This window comes from Arachis hypogaea, chromosome 14 (assembly GCF_003086295.3).
Source record: "Arachis hypogaea cultivar Tifrunner chromosome 14, arahy.Tifrunner.gnm2.J5K5, whole genome shotgun sequence".
Lineage (NCBI taxonomy): Eukaryota > Viridiplantae > Streptophyta > Magnoliopsida > Fabales > Fabaceae > Arachis > Arachis hypogaea.
In genome coordinates this window covers 136271703-136290257 of record NC_092049.1, presented here as the reverse complement: position 1 = coordinate 136290257, position 18555 = coordinate 136271703, and the positions used below count along the sequence as shown (strand labels likewise).

The 18555-nt window shown below is 28.6% G+C and overlaps 1 protein-coding gene across 2 annotated transcripts; it reads right to left on the bottom strand.

The window, feature by feature from the left end:
- Window positions 1-2161: 2161 nt before the first annotated feature.
- Window positions 2162-12679, bottom strand: LOC112740673 (uncharacterized). 2 transcript variants are annotated; one of them, XM_072215490.1, is made up of 4 exons: window positions 12321-12679; window positions 12025-12204; window positions 11359-11432; window positions 2162-2282 (listed from the first exon to the last, which is right to left on the bottom strand). In XM_072215490.1, the coding sequence occupies exons 1-3, from the start codon at window positions 12636-12638 to the stop codon at window positions 11373-11375; spliced, it is 558 nt and encodes a 185-aa protein (XP_072071591.1). In that variant the 5' UTR covers window positions 12639-12679; the 3' UTR covers window positions 2162-2282; window positions 11359-11372. The 2 variants fall into 2 exon arrangements, with proteins under 2 accessions (XP_072071591.1, XP_025645059.1); XM_025789274.3 differs by lacking the exon at window positions 2162-2282 and having other exon boundaries at window positions 10538-11432; window positions 12321-12674.
- Between the last annotated feature and the right edge of the window lie 5876 nt (window positions 12680-18555).

Below are 18555 nucleotides of genomic sequence, written 5' to 3'. Positions count from 1 at the left end.
CCTGTGCATCATCACCCCTTTGAGCCTTATAAGATTAGTTATATTGCTGTAATTGGACAAGTGGAATGTGGTATGTTGGCTACAAAATTGTTGATAACATGAGGACCCCACCTGTAAGATCATTTGACTAAGGTCTATGTGTTTTTTCCTCTTATTTTTTCTCTCAATCTTAGATCTACATAATATGTTTATTAGCACATTGGAATCGTGAGGATTGTATTATTCTATTGTAAATTGTGATAGAAGTTTAATATGTTATTACTGATATTCTTTTCTCTTTCTTTGTCTTTTCCTGATTAGTGGATCTTTGTATGAGTTTTAACTTTTAAAAAATGTTTAATTATTCTGCAAATTCCTATAATTTTATTAAATTTTTAATTAGGTCTTTATATTTTTTTAATTAAATTTTAAATATTAAATTTTTTTTAATTTAGTCTCTATCATAACAAAACTGTTTGAGATAACAGAATATTTCATTCAAAAATAGAATATTCTCTTAATTAGATTAGAATTGCTAATTAAATCCACCCCCATTTTTTTAAAATACTACCAAAACTAGCTCTTAACATTTTGTCCCAAAAGTGAAGAACTCAGCACTACTTCTCTGAAGTCAGTGGCATTTCTCCTCCGTTCGTTGGTGCCGTCGTCGTCCGTTGTCCTTGGTTTGTGCTGCACTGCTCTGCTCCACGCTGGTGGTGTGTCGCTTCCCTCGTCATAGATTGCCACGCCGCACCACACCTCGTCTGACCGCACCTCGCCTTGCTGCTCTGCTCTTCGGATATCGATGCTAATGGTAGAATCTTCAAGAAATGCCTTATTCAAATCTCAGGTTCAGTGGGGAGCTATGGAGCTTATTTGGCTTATGGTTTAGAGAACAGGTGAGATCTTCAAATGACTAATATCAAGTATTTAGGAATTAGTTATAATTGCTGTTTACTTGTGGTGTTTGTTATATTTTCTTGTCTTTTGTGTAGCTAGTTAATTGATCAACATAGTTAATGATATTCTAGATATGATGATATTCCAACTTTGCTTCTTCATCTTGGCGTCCCATTTTAATCTCTTGGTTTTTGAAAGGGGACAGTGGTGCGGAATTTATAACCACAAACTAACCGGCAAGTGCACCGGGTCGTACCAAATAATATCTCAGGTGAGTGAGGGTCGATCCCATGAGGATTGATGGATTAAGCAACAATGGTTGATTAATTTACTTAGTTAGACAAACAGAAAAGAGTTTTTTGGTATTCAAAAGCATTAAACAATAATTCAGAAATTTAATAAAGCAAGCAGTAAACAGGTTGTGAAATATGTATGGAGAAACAGTTAAGGTTTCAGAGTTATCTATTTTTTGGATTAACTTTTCTTATTAATTTATTTTAATCATGCAAGATTTAATTCATGACAAACTATATGTGACTAAACCCTAATTTCTTAGACATTTCTAGTCTCCTCTAACTTTCATCAATTGCCAATTCCTTGGTCAATTAATTTCAATTAGGGGGTGAAGTTTAATTCTAGTTATTATGCCACAAAAATTCTAATTATCCAAATATAAGAAGATTATATGTCACGTATCCTGTTAAGTCCAGATAATTAGAATTTAGGAGAAATTGTTTTCAAACTGTTGTTCAAGTAAAGAGCTTTTCCAAGTTATACAAGAACTCAATTAGAAAGAGAGTCATACTTCCGTTCCACCCAAATTCATAAGATAAAGAACGAAAACAATTCTTAAATTATAAATCAGTGCATGAATTAAAATAGAAAAACAATAGAATCAATCCATACAATAGACAGAGCTCCTAACCTTTAACAGTGGAGGTTTAGTTGCTCATAGTTCAGAGAGAAAATAAGGATTCTGGTAAAGTGTAAATTGGGCTGAGGTGGAATAAAAAGTGGAATAATGTTCGAATCGAATTCCCCCAGAAGAGAAGTTTCTTTTCTCTTTTATATCTAATCCTAATTAATTTAAAATATATTTTCTAAAACTAAAATAATATCTTTTCATATTTTAAAATAAAAAATAAAGTTTAAATTAGAATTAATTAAATAATCAGCGTTTTCTGCACTTGGCGCGTGTCACGCGTACGCGTCGATGGTCTTCTTGGCATGTCACGCGTACGCGTCAGGTACGCGCACGCGTCGCTTCTCGCTGATCATCTCCCTTAATTCTTGTGCTGATTCCATTTGTGCAAGCTTCCTCTCCATCCTCTAAATCATTCCTGCTCTATATAACCTTCTTCTCTTTTTCTGCAGAAGCTTCATCAAATCCAACCGAATGCTACCTAAAATAAACAGAATTGCACAAGACTCAAAGTAGCATTCATAGTGGCTACAAGATAATTAATTCTTGATTAAACTCAACAAATTAAATGCAAATTCACTAAAAAAAGATAAAAAAGATACTCACGTATCAGACAGTTGTGAGGTTGTGCAAAATGAATTTATATTTCAATTTTGCTTACATATATTATATATAGTTTTGAGCTTTTTCTGCATATTACAAATATTGAAGTTTGTTATATTTTCATGGTAATTAATCTCAGCAATATTTTCATATTTTGTTCCTAACAGTGGGGATTATGATGACGCTATAACCTTGAAATGTCTCAAAGATTTTCATCGGAGAAGAGTTCAAATTTTAGCAGATTCGGGTGCTGATCTCCTCGCATTTGTAACAGTGCCAAATAAGCTTGAAGCTAAGGCATTTAAATGGTTTAGTCATTCTTATTGCTAAAATCTTATTATTATTCATGATAAGTGAAAGAGTTTCTCTGTTACGTTAGTTTAACTCAACTTTGCTGATTTGTTTTTATTTAATGTTACCTTGAGTTACCAATACCATTGATATATGAACAAAAGAATTGAAATTGTTTGTATAGAATTTTTGCTATATGTTCAAATGTTTAGATCAGCACTCTAAATCCTGTAGAGATTTGTTGCAGCTTCCTCATAATCAAGGCTTTTGTTCTTTCATTTCTCTCTTCTCAGTTGATATGATCTTTCTGTTCCTTAACTACCTTTCCCAACTTAATTTGGCCTTCAAACATACATTCTTAAAGAAGGAAGCATTACATTTCTATCCTACTGTTTCTATTCCCATTTTGAATGAGTAAATTGCTGGTCAATTAACTTCATATGATGAAGAAAATACTACGACATAATGAATACTTGAACAATGAAAATTGAATTTTATATATACTTATTATTATTATTTTTGTTTTATTTTATCCGTTATTTTTTTTATATGTTCTTAAAATAAGATATTTTAAAAGTAAAAAAAAAATATATTTTTGGTACAATTTGTATATAAATAAATAAAAAAATGATAGTGACAAAATAAAAGGGATTATAGGAATATCTTTCATGTTGTAGAATCATTGAATAAGGATTATAGGAATATCTTTTATTGAATATTTATAGTTTCACCGAATTTTTAATTAGGCCTCTATATTTTTTTTTCTTTTCAATTGGGTCCCTAAGGGTATACAAGTAATTTCACAATTCACTAATAATTTTTTGACATTTAACGTTAACAGGGACTAAATTGAAAAAAAAAATGTATAAGGACCCAATTGAAAAGAAAAAAAGTATAGAAACCTAATTGAAAATTCGATAAAACTATAGGGACCTACAAAATAATTAAACCTTTAGAAAATTAGCACTTAATTTAATCTTTCGGTGTTTATTTTGTTGAATTTAATTTTGATGCATTTGAAAAATATTTTATATAGTTATGCAATTATATTTATTTTTTATATGATTATTTATGTGATTATTTACATAATTAAATATATATGTAAAACTATTTTATATTGATTAGACATCAAAACTAAATTCTATTTTCTTAAAAAAAATACTAAAGAATCATCAAAATTTATTATTTTTAGTCATTAATATTTAAAATTATGAAATAAAATATATTGTTAAATTATTAAACTAAAAAAAATTAAATTTCAATAATCTTTTAACATTTCTCTTTCTTACAAATAAAAACTTGCCATAAAACTTATTGCATATAAGTTTTAAGAATAGGATTTGGAACATGAAGTTAATAATAAATAAGAGTGAACACCCAACCCGGTCCCTGTCCTTTTTCTTGATGGACATCACGGACCTTGTCCAAAAAAAAGGGACATATCGGTCCCTGTCCCATACTTTTATGAGACTTCCCGATCCTTCCGTCATCTCCCCTGACCAAAACAGACGAAATTTGCCTACGTGTCAGTTAACGTTGCTGAGTTGGAGGTTAATAGTCTGTTAAGTTCCACGTGGCTATTAGGAAATGAACAGGGGTCGATTTGTCCCCTTTTGGTGACCTAAAACTACGTCGTTTTAGTGGTCTGAGACGTTGCTATTAGAAAATGGACAGGGATCAATTTGTCCCCCTTTGTTAAATTTATGTCATGACATATATGCCATTATCTATCAATATAGGGATGAGATTTAACATATTTATCACAGGCCATGGTTCAAATTTTACAAATTCAACACAATAATTCCTGCTTCATTCATCATCAAAAGTGATGTTCACAACTCAACTCAGTGAAATAACAAAATTCAGCTATCAAATTCCTACACACTTGTTCTAAACAAGCTTGCAATTACAACCCCACCCAGAAATGCTAACAAATTAAACCCATACCTAATACATCTACTTTCACCCATTTTCAGTTTGCAGTAATCTAACTGATCCTCCAAACCAATTAATCTTTCCTCCAACTCATTAACTTTGTTATCCACCACATAACCATGGCCTTCCAATCGATTCTGTTTCTGCTTTGATGCCCCAAATGAGACAGCCTTGTTAGCATCCTCACCACATGAAGATACATAATCATCTAGCCATGCAAAGAAGTTGCAATGCCATTTTCCAGTCTACAAAAAAGTTTAACATTTGTTATCATCTGTGGAATAGAAATTGAAAACAAAAAATTAGCTAAACCCTCAAAAACTACCTTGAATTTTGGGCAGCAAAAGAATAATCTGTCTGGATTCTTCACCGTCCCTGACATGAACAATATTGCATGAGAACCACAATAACAAATTGGGGCAACCTATTTCTTCTTCCTTGGAGCTCCAGCACTCCCACCAGAATTTAGGCCCCAGCCTGAATCGTCTCTGCTTCGTGGGTTTGATGATGAACAACGCTCTCCATTACCAATCATGGTCTCCTAGGGTTTGTATTTGGGTTGGGAGAAGAGTGAGAGATTAGCAGCGTCGAATCACTTTCAAACCATTGTGTTTCAGTGAAGACTAAAAATGAAGTCGTTTTTGGTTTCTAGAATGGGACAGAATGACCCCTTACCATTTCCTAATAGCAACGTCTCAGACCACTAAAACGACGTAGTTTTAGGTCACCAAAGGGGGACAAATCGAACCTTGTCCATTTTCTAATAGCCACGTGGAACTTAACAGACTATTAACCTCCAACTCAGCAACGTTAACTGACACGTAGGCAAGTTTCGTCTGTTTTGGTCAGGAAAGATGACGGAAGGACCGGAAAGTCTCACAAAAGTATGGGACAGGGACCGATATGTCCCTTTTTTTTGGACAAGGTCCGTGATGTCCATCGAGAAAAAGGACAGGGACCGGGTTGGGTGTTCACTCTAATAAATAACCCAAAATTCTAAACTAGTGGTCCTTAGTTTCGCTCCGTCAAAGCTCGCCAAAATTATATGGACCGAACTTGCTACTTCGCCTTATCAAAAGACGAAGTGGCGGGTTGGCAGGCTGGCCTACCTTCTCTCTCTCTTTTTTTTTTAAATAATTTATATTAAATATAACACAATCCAGTATCCAATATCAAAAAAATTTAGAGGATAAACAAAATAAAAAACAATGAATTATAATGGAATCAAAAGAATTAGGGATAAGCAAAAAATTAGAGACAAATTAGCACCTATAATGAAATCAAACGTTTCACAACAGAACTAGTTTAGTAACATTTTAACAATAAAAGATAAAAAAAAGCTTCAACCGGATAAATCTAAAAAAATTGCTTGAGTGAGGGGTTGGCCAGCTGGGGGAGCGTTGTCGCGGCTGGGTCATGATTGATGGCTGAGCTGAGACACAGAGGTTGCTGGTACATGTTGACGACGAAGGAGAGAGACAATTGGACGGAGGGGGAGGTTGGCTGCTGAGCGTCCTGGACGGAGGGGAATCGTCGTCATTGATGCTTGCTAGACTGAGAGAGAGAGCCTTTGGCTTCGCGGTTGTCACTTGGGGAGAGAGAGAGAGAGAGAGAGAGAGAGAGAGAGAGAGACAGAGAGAGAGAGAGAGAGAGAGAGGCAATGACGTTGGTGGCCTACGAGACAGAGAACCGAGTCATCATTGCCACAGTGATTCCGGTGCATTCTGGGCTCCGGGCGACTTCAATCCGAGAGGGAGAGAGAGATATGTGAAGGGGAGAGAGGGAATGTCGCTGAGTATGTCGCCGGTGCTTTATATGCTACTGTGGCTCTGCAGCGCTGCGTTGCTACCTATGACTGCAAGAAAGAGAGGGAAGGTAGCCGACTCGCAGGCTAGAAGATTGAAGAGAGCAAGAGGAGGGAAGCTCTAGCTTTACGTGTGTTGTTCGTGTGAAAATGGTGTAAAGAGAAACCCTAATCCTATAATGTGATATTTATGAATGAATAAAAGTTCAAAATATCCTTAAGAAAAGATTATCAGCCGCGGCCCAATCTGCCCCTCTCTACGAAAGTCCGCCAGTTTGGGGGTGCGGGTTTGGCGAATTTTCAAAAATTAGCGGATTCAAAATTTCGTCCTAGTCTACCTTTTTTGGCAGTTTGATATGGCGGGTTTGGCCCGTTTTGTCACCGCTACTATTAACAGAATCTTAAAGATTTAATTTTGGAAAGTCGTACTTTATACTTTATCCATCTTGTTTATGTTTTCCAAGTTACAGTGCAATAGATGTTATAATATTATGGTGATACTATATGTACAAATATTTTTGTAATTAAGTTTAACTAAATTGATATAAGTCTAATAAAAAATACACATATATATATATATATATATTTTTTTTTCTTTACATCTTTTTAGCATAGAAATTTTAGATAGTATAAAAATTTATTGATATAACATTGAAATTTTTATATATAACATAAAATATTTTGCTGTGAATATATTTTGTTGATTGAATAAATCAATGTTTTGGATATGTGGTCATTTAAAAATTTATGTGCTGTGCATAAAAAATTTTGTGTTGTGTATAAACATTTTTTTATATTGTGCACTAAAATTTTTGTATTATATGTATTTTATTAATTGGATGCTAATATTTTGAACATGTAATCTTTTAAAAATTTATGTGTCGTGCACTAAAATTTTTGTTGAGTTGCGTATCAAAATTGTTGTACTATAAATCAACATTTTTGTATTATAATTTTCTGAACATATATATAAAAGAAGAAAATAATGAAAAAAAAATGACGACAACAACAATAATAACAAAGAAAAAGAAAGAAGAAGAAAAAGAAAAATCGACTTAATTGCACTATAATTATTTTAATATTATAAAAAAATTGTGCCAAAAAAAAATGCGGACTTGGTTGCACTATAGTTACTTTTAATATTAGAGTAAAGTATCATTTTTATTCCCAATGTTTGGGTAAGTTTTAAAGTTGTCCCTAACGTTTCATTCGTCCTATTTAAGTCCCTAACGTTTTAAAATTAACTCAATGTTGTCCTACCGTTAGAGATCCATTAACAGGATTGACGGTAGGACAAAATTGAGACGATTTTCAAACGTTAGGGACTTAAATAGGACGAAAACGTTGGGGACAAAAACGATACATAGAAATAAATGTTAATTTTATCCTTCAATAATATCAATTTTTTACTATACACAGTATTCAATTATTTTTTAATCACATCTAAGTAAATTACACTTAATCATATTACTTTCATTCTAAATAAATTAATTTTTTTATAATTTTACTCTTAAAAATTTTTAGTTATCATGAAATATTTGTAGAATGATTAGTATATAAACTTGCGAAAAAGAAAAAAATAATATATATACAATAAAATATAAATTATATCTTTTGTCTCTAATGTATCAAAATTCTTTAAAATTATAAAAAAGTAATTTTATTTAAAATAAAAATAATGTGATTAAGTGTAATTTACTTAGATGTAATTTAAAAATAATTGAATACTATATACAGTAAAAAATTGATATTATTGAAAGACAAAATTGAATTAAAAATTATTTTTATGTATCATTTTTGTCTCCAACGTTTTCGTCATATTTAAGTCCCTAACATTTTAAAATTGTTTCAATTTTGTCCTACCGTCAATTCTGTTAACGGATCTCTAACGGCAGGACAACATTAAATCAATTTTGAAACGTTAAAGACTTAAATAGGACGATTGAAACGTTTGGGACAAAAATAATACTTTACTCTTAATATTGTAAAGAGATTGTGCACAAGAATGCTGTACAAAAAGACAGTATATATAACATTAAAAAAATTTGTCAAGTAGTGATAAATTTATTCTTGATCATATTTCATTTTGTAGTTGTTAATTTAACATGATGACTATGAGATATAACTATATTCTTGGATATTGGGCAATGGGAACACCCAAAATTAAATTGGACATTCCCCTGAATTTGATTTACAGATTCAAGTATAATACTGTATTTAATTTAATTTTAGTATAAAAATGGTATAAAATTTCTATGAATTAATTTTATAAAAAGACTTTATAAGAAATTGGTCCATGATATTTCTTTTTTTTTTTTTTTAAATCTCCATTATACTCCAAACCAAACTGATGCAGAATCTTTGGTCAAGTTTGTTTTCCCTCGTGTTGCATACAATACCTCGAAGGAAAAAAAAAGGACTTATCCCTTTTATTGACCTGGAATTTTTTAATAAAAAAAAATAACTTGTAAATTATTCAACGAATATTCGTAATTTAATTCAATTCAGTGACTACTTCAGGATTATGAATTGTCCACTAGGCTATTTATAGTTGGATTCAAATAAGATTGTACAATTCAAACAATACGATTGGCTGATGAGCAAACATTGAATTAAGAACATCGAGAACACAAGACTTTGATCCAAGTTATGTGTCCATCTTCCACACCTAATATATTTGAAAATGTCTATATACACTATATAATGAAATAAATTAGCTAAAAATAATACAAGTGGATTAGTTTTAAAATTAAGTTCTGGCTCTTGATTTCTATTTGTTGCACCTAGTGTGTTGAGTTTTTTAATTCCAAAAAAAAAAAAGTTCTGGCTAAATGAAAAGTGGGGACAATAATTTCCCACAATGATTAAAAACTAAAGTGGTTAGTACTATTAGTTACTGCAATAGTAAATTTTTTCAAAAGCAAAGCAATTCAAAGTTCAAAACGGTGATGGAGGAGCTCGAAAATGTCATTCGTACATTAAAATTAGTTGCTAAAATTAATAAATAATGTATTTATGTATAAATACATATATAATTTAATTTATTTTTAATATATATTTATATTTCAATATATATATTTTATATTAATAATTAATTTTGGTAACTAATTTTAATGTACACGTAATATAATTAAAAAGAGGTAGCTGACAAAATTATTATTCAAGAAGAAGGTCTTAGTTTATTTTCAGTTTTTCATGCCAGATTATTTTTCAAGAGGACTCAACATCAACAAGAAAAAGTTTAATTAAAACTTTTTTATTTGATTGATTTTCCAGAAAAATATTTTTGAGGGAATTTGACACATTATGCTATTGATAATCTAAATTCCTTTATTAAACCTAAAATAAGAAACACTTCCCTTGCTTCTTTTTAACTTTTGTTAATACATTGATTAAGAAACTTTTTGTTAGTTGTCTAGTAGGAATGACGTTTGGGTATATTTTAATGCAAAAGAGTGTTGAAGAGAATAATGCATTGAATTTATTAATAATTTAAATATTTTGTGTATATGTTTAATTATATCATTTTCAAAAATTATTATAACACATATTCTAAAGAATAAATATATCAATTCATAAACGTATAAAAAGATCAAAACAACAGTTAAGTATTAACAGACCATACAAATAGAAGAAGACTTCCATTCTCTTCCAAAATTAGGTGGTGTGTTTCAGAGACATAACATTAAATTAAGCATGTGTATGTGGCTCAGTTAAATTTTGTCAGATCAAAACATTAGTAGGTACATATGTAAACCATTAGTGGTCTAACTACTATAATTAAGGTAGACGAACATAGATTCTTTGTTAACAATTTAAATTAGTATATGTTCGTTCATCTTCACTTTATAGAAAATTAAAGTGGTAGTGTTATCTGACAAGGATTTTATTATGATTGCTACTTGATAAGGATTAACCTTTTTTTAAGAGTTAATTAATGATACATCATTACATCTTGATGATGATATTAATGAATGCTACCCTCTCAATGTTGGATTGACGCAATTGGTTGGATTATATTGTCTTTCAGAGAAATTTCTTATGAATTTTCTAATTAACGTTGTGGTGTGTAAGTTTTACATAAGTGAAGTCCACGCTTGCCATTCATAAATTTCCTTACATTAAAATATTGAAGTAGTTCTTCATCAAAAGATCGTAATATTAACAAATCAACAAGCAAGATCACCTCAAAAATGAAATAAAATGACCAAGGAAGACAATATACACTAATTTTCCTATTAATTACATTATTTTTTTCTGAATCATGTACATTACAATTTAGTGAATTTACATTAGTTTTTGGTCGTTAACTTATATTTTACATTACTCAACAAAAGAGCATATATAACGAAGCCCATGTATATACCAAGATGGAAAACTAAGCCCAAAATACAAGCCTCATGGTTGTGTCTTCTTATGTGGTCAAAACATCCAAATCCAATTAAAAAAATAATTATTTTATTAATTTTTATAATTTTATTAAATTTATAATTAAATTTTTATATATTTTTTTAATTGAATCTCTAAATAATTTTAAAATTTATAATTATATTCCTACCTTAACAAAAATATTTGAGTTAGTAGAATATTTTATTTCCAAATGAAGATACCATTACTACTTCCACATTTAGAGGATCACAATAGGCTCCTCCATTGTGTTTTTATATTAAGTTCTTTCAAGCTAGGCGATAATTATCACCATAGAAATCTAATTATAAAATTTAAATGATTTAGAGACCCAATTAAAAAATATATATAAATTAATAATACTATAAAAATTAAGAGAGTAATTTAAAACCTAAAAGAAACCCAAAACTATGTTCCTGCGTTCCTTTTCTTTTCTTTAGCATCTCCTCAAATTCTAACACTTTTTCCTGAATATTTCTTTGTCCGATGAATTTTTCAGAGTGTATATGATTGTTACCTTGTTTTTTCTGGTCATAAAATATAATTCTTCCATCTTTTTTCTGGTGATCTATTTTTATCTAATTCTCTGTGCTGCATAGAAAAAAAAATAATATTGTTAAAATATATACACACACTAACAAGTAATAACTCAATTTTATTATGCACTCAATAAGTTCTTGCCTCTTAATTTTCATTGACTACTTATATTTTGATTATTTTCTCTTGTCTTTAAATTATAAACCCCAGTGAATTATGCCATGCATATTAGGGTTTTCATAATTTTAGTAAGGAATTTGGAAGTTTATTAACGAATGTTAATACTCAATAAAGATATAAAAGAAAAAGCATTTGTAACATTTTTTTGCATTTGATGATGTTATTAAAATCTTGAAACTTTTGTGTTTCTTTTTTCAAGAAAGAGCTTCCAACTTTATATCTTTGATAAACCTATGTTCTAAAACACTCTTTAACAAGATTGTAATAATAATTATAGGTAATTATTCGTACAAAGTTGACTTCGTATAAAGAGAATAATAAAAATTATTAAATAATTTAATATATTTGATTAAATCGTTATTTAATAATTTTTAATAAAAAAAAATCTTTACACGCGCGAAAATAACTTCATGAGAATAACCACCTGAGTTTCCACCATTATATATTATGTAAGTAGGAAGCGAACCTCAATTGGTTTATCATCGGATTCTTGTTCTCTTGACTCCACAATTTCCACGTCCCAAAGAATCCAATTTGCTGTTGCAGTTCTATGAGGGTTGTCGTGTGTGACCGAGTTCTTCCACGGCCGTAGCCGGAAATCGTTGGCTCGCAAGAATCCGCCGCCGTCACGTGTCTTGAGTTTCACCTACAAAAGAATACAACATACATTATTGTTTAATTTCTCCATACTTGTTTGACATTAATTAATAATCATAAGATACAATAAAAAATGTTGTCCAAAATATCATATATCATATATACCAGCATCCCATCTCTTATGGGTTCCCATTCAAATGATGAAGAATTCAACAAATTTGAAGGAAGTGGTTGTTGCATGACTTTCTTGCCGGCAGATCCTAATAGGAATGGGATATTGGTGGCTGTTAAATAATTCCCAAAAAAACTCTTCAATCGGATCAAGTTGTTATCATCATGATTCAAAATCTCGACCGTCCATTTGGCATTGTCATAACATCCTTGGAGGTCTTGATAAATGGTCTCTCCATCACCGTTTGCCATTAAGTACTTGTCATGGTAGCTCTTTAGGCGCACAACTTTGGCATTTTGGAAGAATTCCATTGATTACACAACACTCAAAACTATAAAAAAAAAAAAAAAGTTTTGAGATTGGTGATTGATTGATGATTGTTTAATTTGGGTTTATCATCATCAAGAAATTGTGGATTCATGGATTATATATTTATTGCAATTGAATATAATGGGGGAGTTGTTAATTAATTACAATAATAATGAGTTGTTATTATTGGTATATTTAGTATGAAAAGAAACAAATTAAGAATAATTAGGATGGAAATTTTTATTATTTGACTTGTTAATTACAATAATGAGTTGTTATAGCTTAACAAAGGTATCAGCTAGTTGATGATGCATGCATGCATGTTGTTTTTTCCAAATAAGTTAGTTTGTTTTTTCATTTATAAATCTTGTATTTGGAAACAAGTATGTGATTTCTTTTATCGTCATAAAATTGTTCTGGAAGTTAAAAACGATGATGAATTTGAACAATATTATGAATGCGATATTGCATTGGAAAGGCTAAAAAATTTGGATATAGAAATAGAATGACTGTCCTTAGCGTGGTAATTTTTGGTATTTTTTAAAACCATAGAAGATATACAAATAGTAACTTTCTATTTGTGTTTAAAAAATTTTAAAAGTTTAGAGTACACAAATCAGTGGTCCGATTTGTGTACCTAAAAATCGAACGGTCTGATTTCTGTACTTTTTAAAAATTGGACGGTCCGATTTATACTCCGTACATTAAATCATCCCACATTTTAAAAAAATACCACATTAGATTACAATTTAAAAAAACACTATTATTAATCCAATATTAAAAATAAAAAAGTGCATTGAAAATATATAGGAAAGTCTATTATATATTGTGAAACATATATTATTGTCGTCTACTATATAACCACATAAATATTTAATTAAATAGGAAATTAAAGAGAACCATTAGAAATTAAAGGATACACAAATAACTTAAGAGAAATGTTTAGGACTACCAATAAAATTTATTTTTTTTGTTATTATTTTTAATTAGTTATTACTTTATTTTTTTAATTTAGTAATTCAATAATATATTTTTAATCCATATTTTTAACATTGATAGTTAATTGCTAACAAAAAAAATAAATTCTGCTATTTCTCTAATGTTTTTCATAACTTAAATATGAAAAAAGAAACCCATTCATATATATTGAAACAATAAAAAATTTGATAACACTAACTAAAGATCCAATACATATCAAAATGAATAAACACTTAAAATTGATTTTTAAAAAAATTCAGATTCAACAATTTAGTCTTTATAAATTTTTGTTTTTTAAAAGCCTTCAAAAATTATTCTCATCAGACTAGTTGGTCATTTTGTCATTTAAAAAAAAAACTAATTTATTTTATAATAATACTTTATAAAATTTAATTGTCTTATAATAAATTTTTTAATAATTTATTTGTCTCATACGTTTAATACAAATTTAATTAAAAACAACAGAAAAATCGATTTATTTGACGAAAGAAATTATCAAAAATAATTTTTTTTAAAAGTAAATTTGTTAAAACTAAAATATTTATTTTAAAATTCTTTATACTAATTTAAATTTACTCTATATTAAACATGAACACATGAAATCTCTCCCTTTGGAGCATGATTGATACTTCAAAAAAGAAATATTATCTGCATGGACAGCTTGATATTTTTTTTCCTAAAAATAGTAGATTATATTTTATTAATTATTGAAAAAAAAAATAAAGATGTTTAAAAGTAGGATAGCATAATAAAAGATGGAGATTTCTTAAAATAATACATTAAAAGCATTCATCTAACGATGATCGAAAAATGAAAAAAAAAATTTAAAAAAAAAAAATAATAAGTCAAATTGAATAAAACACTAAGAGTTTGCCTCACGGAGATGATGATCTAAATTGAAAGTTCTTTGAATTTTACAGAACAACTTGACAGAATTTGCTAGAATGACAGATAACATTGAAGTAATACCTTCAAAAATTAACTGATTGCGAACTTTCCAGCAATTCCAGCAAATAATGGCAAGCAAGTGAGGATTACGCCAGTCAGCATTCTTCAACTAACAGATTAAGTATCTATGTTGATGCAGTCCACCATATCCAAAAATCGTTAGAACTCTGAGGGGGAAGACAGTCATGAAGGTAACTCTGAGATTATACTTCTTTAATTTCAGAGCAATAGATCAAACAATGAGTGATTGTTTCTGTTGCTTCATGACAGTAGGAGCATAGTGGCGATATATATAAATAGAATGCGATGGTAAATCTGAACAAATACTGGAAGTCGACCATATAAAAAACTTTTTAGATAAATAACTTAATTTTGTGAGGTAAATTCAATTTCTATAGATTAATTTACAACTTTTTTTTGCTGCATTTAATTAGTGTAAAATTTCAGAAACAAATAATAAAATAAATAGTCAATTTTATAACCTAAAATTATATTATTTTATTTAGAATTGTTCAAATTTTATTATAATTTATTTTTATTCTGCTAAATTTTAACGGATAAAATTTTGTCTATAATATTTTAAGAAAATAATTCTTAAATAAAATTTTTATTTTTATTTTTAGTAATTAAATCTTTAACTCTTACAACCAATTTAAAAATAACCTGCCTGTTTGGTATGTTAGGAAATTACACACAAGCTATTAATTATACTATATATGATATCTGTTCCGAAATCTGAATGGTGTGAATATATTTGCATTATTAATGATGCCATATTTCAGATTCAAGCAACCTCCGGCAAACCATAATTAAATCTAAAAGGGTATTAGGTGCGTTGCAAGTAATAAACAAAGGGAAACAAAATTTTATTAGGTGTATAGATCGAAATTTAGGAGGAATAGATATTAATCAATTTGAGTTGAATTAATAATTAGTTTATTAAATAAATATCAAAAATTTAAATTTTATTTATTATATAAAATAATTTATTGACTAACAGTAATAATATATTTTTAAATAGAATTTAAATCTATAACAAATTATTTTAGTATATTAAATTTAAAAATATCTTTTAAAAAAAAGAGAGAAATAGATATAATGATGTGCTGAATTAATATTTTATTTTCTAATTACTTGTGTTTTACATATATTAAAAGTGATTTAATGTGTTATCTTACCTTTGATTATCTAAAAAAATATTATCAAAAGATTAAATATCTTTTTAAATCCTAAATTTTTCTTTAATTTAGTAAAAAAGGGAATGCCATTTTACATAGATACAAGAACATGATTGAAATATATAGAAAGTGGGAAAAATATCATAATAACCTCAGAGCTTTTATTGTTTTTCTATATATATATATATATAATATATTTTCTTACTTTTGGAAATTTTTCTTATATTTCATAGTTTTCTACTTACATTTTAAATTCACTATATATGTACCGCCATTGTTAATAAGTTTTTGACGGAATTAAATTGATTCACTTTTAAAATATTTGAATATAATTTTAAAAAAGTGGTTAAGAACAATGTTAAATCTTATAAAAAAACATTTGAGTACACTTTACTCATAAATTAAGAAAGTGAAAAAAACAAGAAGGAAATAAAGCATGGTTGGTGGATTTATAAATAAAATTCTGAAATGTTCTTAGCTTAAAAAATATTTAAATAATCATTTTATTATTATTATTATTATTATTATTATTATTATTATTAAATTTTTCTAAATATATAACATGTTATTTTATAGGAAACGTTTTAGGTGAGGCAAGCATGAAAATGGTATTTCAGTGCTTCAGGTACGAATACTAGGGCTGGAAGTGAGTCGAGTTGAGCCGAGCTAGACCAAATTCAAGTTCGGCTCATGAAAATTGAGCTTGGCTCACGGCTCGACTCATTAACAATCGAGCTTATTTCTTAAGCTCAAACTCGGCTCACCAAAAGCTCACGAGTTGGCTCGAGCTCACGAGCTGACTCAAATAAGAGAAACATAAATACATAATCTATAATTTTATATCAATAAATTATAACTTATATATTTTTAAAAATATTTCAAAAGATCAATTTTATATATTGTTTATCTATCAATAAATTATAAATTTTTTATTTATGTCCTATATTAAAATTATATGTAAAAAATAAATATAAATATTAAATAATTAAGATTGTTATAATATATATATATAATCGAGCCAGCTCACGAGCTAATGAACTGAGCTTATCCAAGCTCAAGTTTGGCTCATTTAATTTATGAGCTCAATTTCAGTCTCAAACTTGGCTCACCAGTTCACGAGCTTAGCTTATCGAGCTGTTAACGAGTCGAACTCGAGCTGGCTCATGAGCTAGCTTGACTCACTTTCAGCCCTAAGTACGACTAAGTGCCAGGTATTAGTTTGTCATGTAGCTCGGGTTAGAATGATCATTATACCCCATTTGCAACGTGTAAAGACTGAAATGGATAGCTTCAAAATGAGAGAAAGAAGTGGACAGCAACTTACTGAAAGATGGACTAAAAAAAGAGCTCGACTCTGATGGTGAGATATATGTATTACTTAAAAAAAATTATGCTTAAAATAATATTTATGGTATGATTTAGATCGATTTATAAAATAAAAAACGATACAGTTTATTATTATTTAAATCAAATTAAATAAATTTACAAGTAAAATATAAATATAATATAAATTTAATTAAAAAAATTAATTATAAATTGATATTGTTGCAATTTATCAGACCTAGTTTAAGTCATTAATAACTACTCCTCTTATTTTATTTTTATATATTTTCTATTTTCCAATATTGTAAAATTACATGATCCTAAATAGTTAATCACTTTTAAAAACTTATAAATTTTTTATTTTTTTGACATTCTCAATATGATAAATGACCATGCAATAAACGAAATTTAAAATATATATAATTTAAATTTAAAAATTAATACTCAAGAGAATGCATAAAAAATTAAAAAATTTAGAAATATTAGATAAAAAATTAATACTCCTTTTAAAAGAATACATAAAAATTAAAAAAAGTAATATTTAAAAGAATACATAAAAAATTAAAAAATTTTGACCAAAGTATAAGGTTTGTATATATAAAAATTTAAAAATTTTGACCAAAATTTTTTATGTACTCGTATGAATACTAATTTTTAAATTTAAATTAAAAATGTTAGAAAAAATAAAAGGTTTATAGATTTGTGGGAGAGATTAATCGTTTATTTAATTTTGTTAAAAAAGTTAACTATTTAAATATAAAAAATATGTTATAACGGTATCGAATTGCTTACTTCTACTTTTGTGCAGGAGTATCATTAACCATAGTAAAAATATTTACGAATAGAACCCATTTTTTTTTGAAAGAACTAAAACTAAAACATTTACCCCTTCATATTTTTAGTTTTTCAAAATTCTTCCTTTCTTTTTAACCATTCTTTTGAAGAAGAAAGTCTCTGCTAGAGTTTTCTCCTACACTCAGCATCATCACAATTGGCTCTGCTAGAAATCTTTTCTTTGATGTCCTCATGTCAGCTACTACCCTTATTACGTCGCACTACACTTTCAGTTCGGTCTGTGTTTTTGTTCTTCGCTATCGCTAATCTACTAGGTTTTTCGAGTACCGTCGTCGATACTGTAGTGAAAATACTGTAGGAATAGAGTCCCTCCCCGCCGTTGAATTCAACGCGCCGCAGTTTCGCGTTGTCTTCTGACACCGTAAGCTCAAAAAAAGATTGAGAATTTATGTGATTTTTAGTGTTAGAGGTTCTACTTCAAACGAAATCTACCTCCTTTCGATGTTGAATTTCAGTATTCCTAATTGTTGTTCTTTTTAACTGTGACTGTGAATGAACTATATACTTTGCATTATTCACTATCACTCTGTAGATTCTGAATCTGAGACAATTTTTGACTTTGTACAGTATATCTTAGATTCTTAGTTGACTTGGGCCTGCTATATGTTAATCTTTTCCTAATTAATGTGTAATGCAA

Excerpts from the sequence above, each read along its gene's own strand:
- LOC112740673 (XM_072215490.1), bottom strand. The coding sequence starts at position 12,638 with ATGGAATTCTTCCAAAATGCCAAAGTTGTGCGCCTAAAGAGCTACCAT. Across the intron at positions 12,205-12,320 it reads CCATAAGAGATGGGATGCTG|GTGAAACTCAAGACACGTGA; the intron begins GTATATATGATA and ends ATTCTTTTGTAG. Across the intron at positions 11,433-12,024 it reads CCGATGATAAACCAATTGAG|CACAGAGAATTAGATAAAAA; the intron begins GTTCGCTTCCTA and ends TTTTCTATGCAG.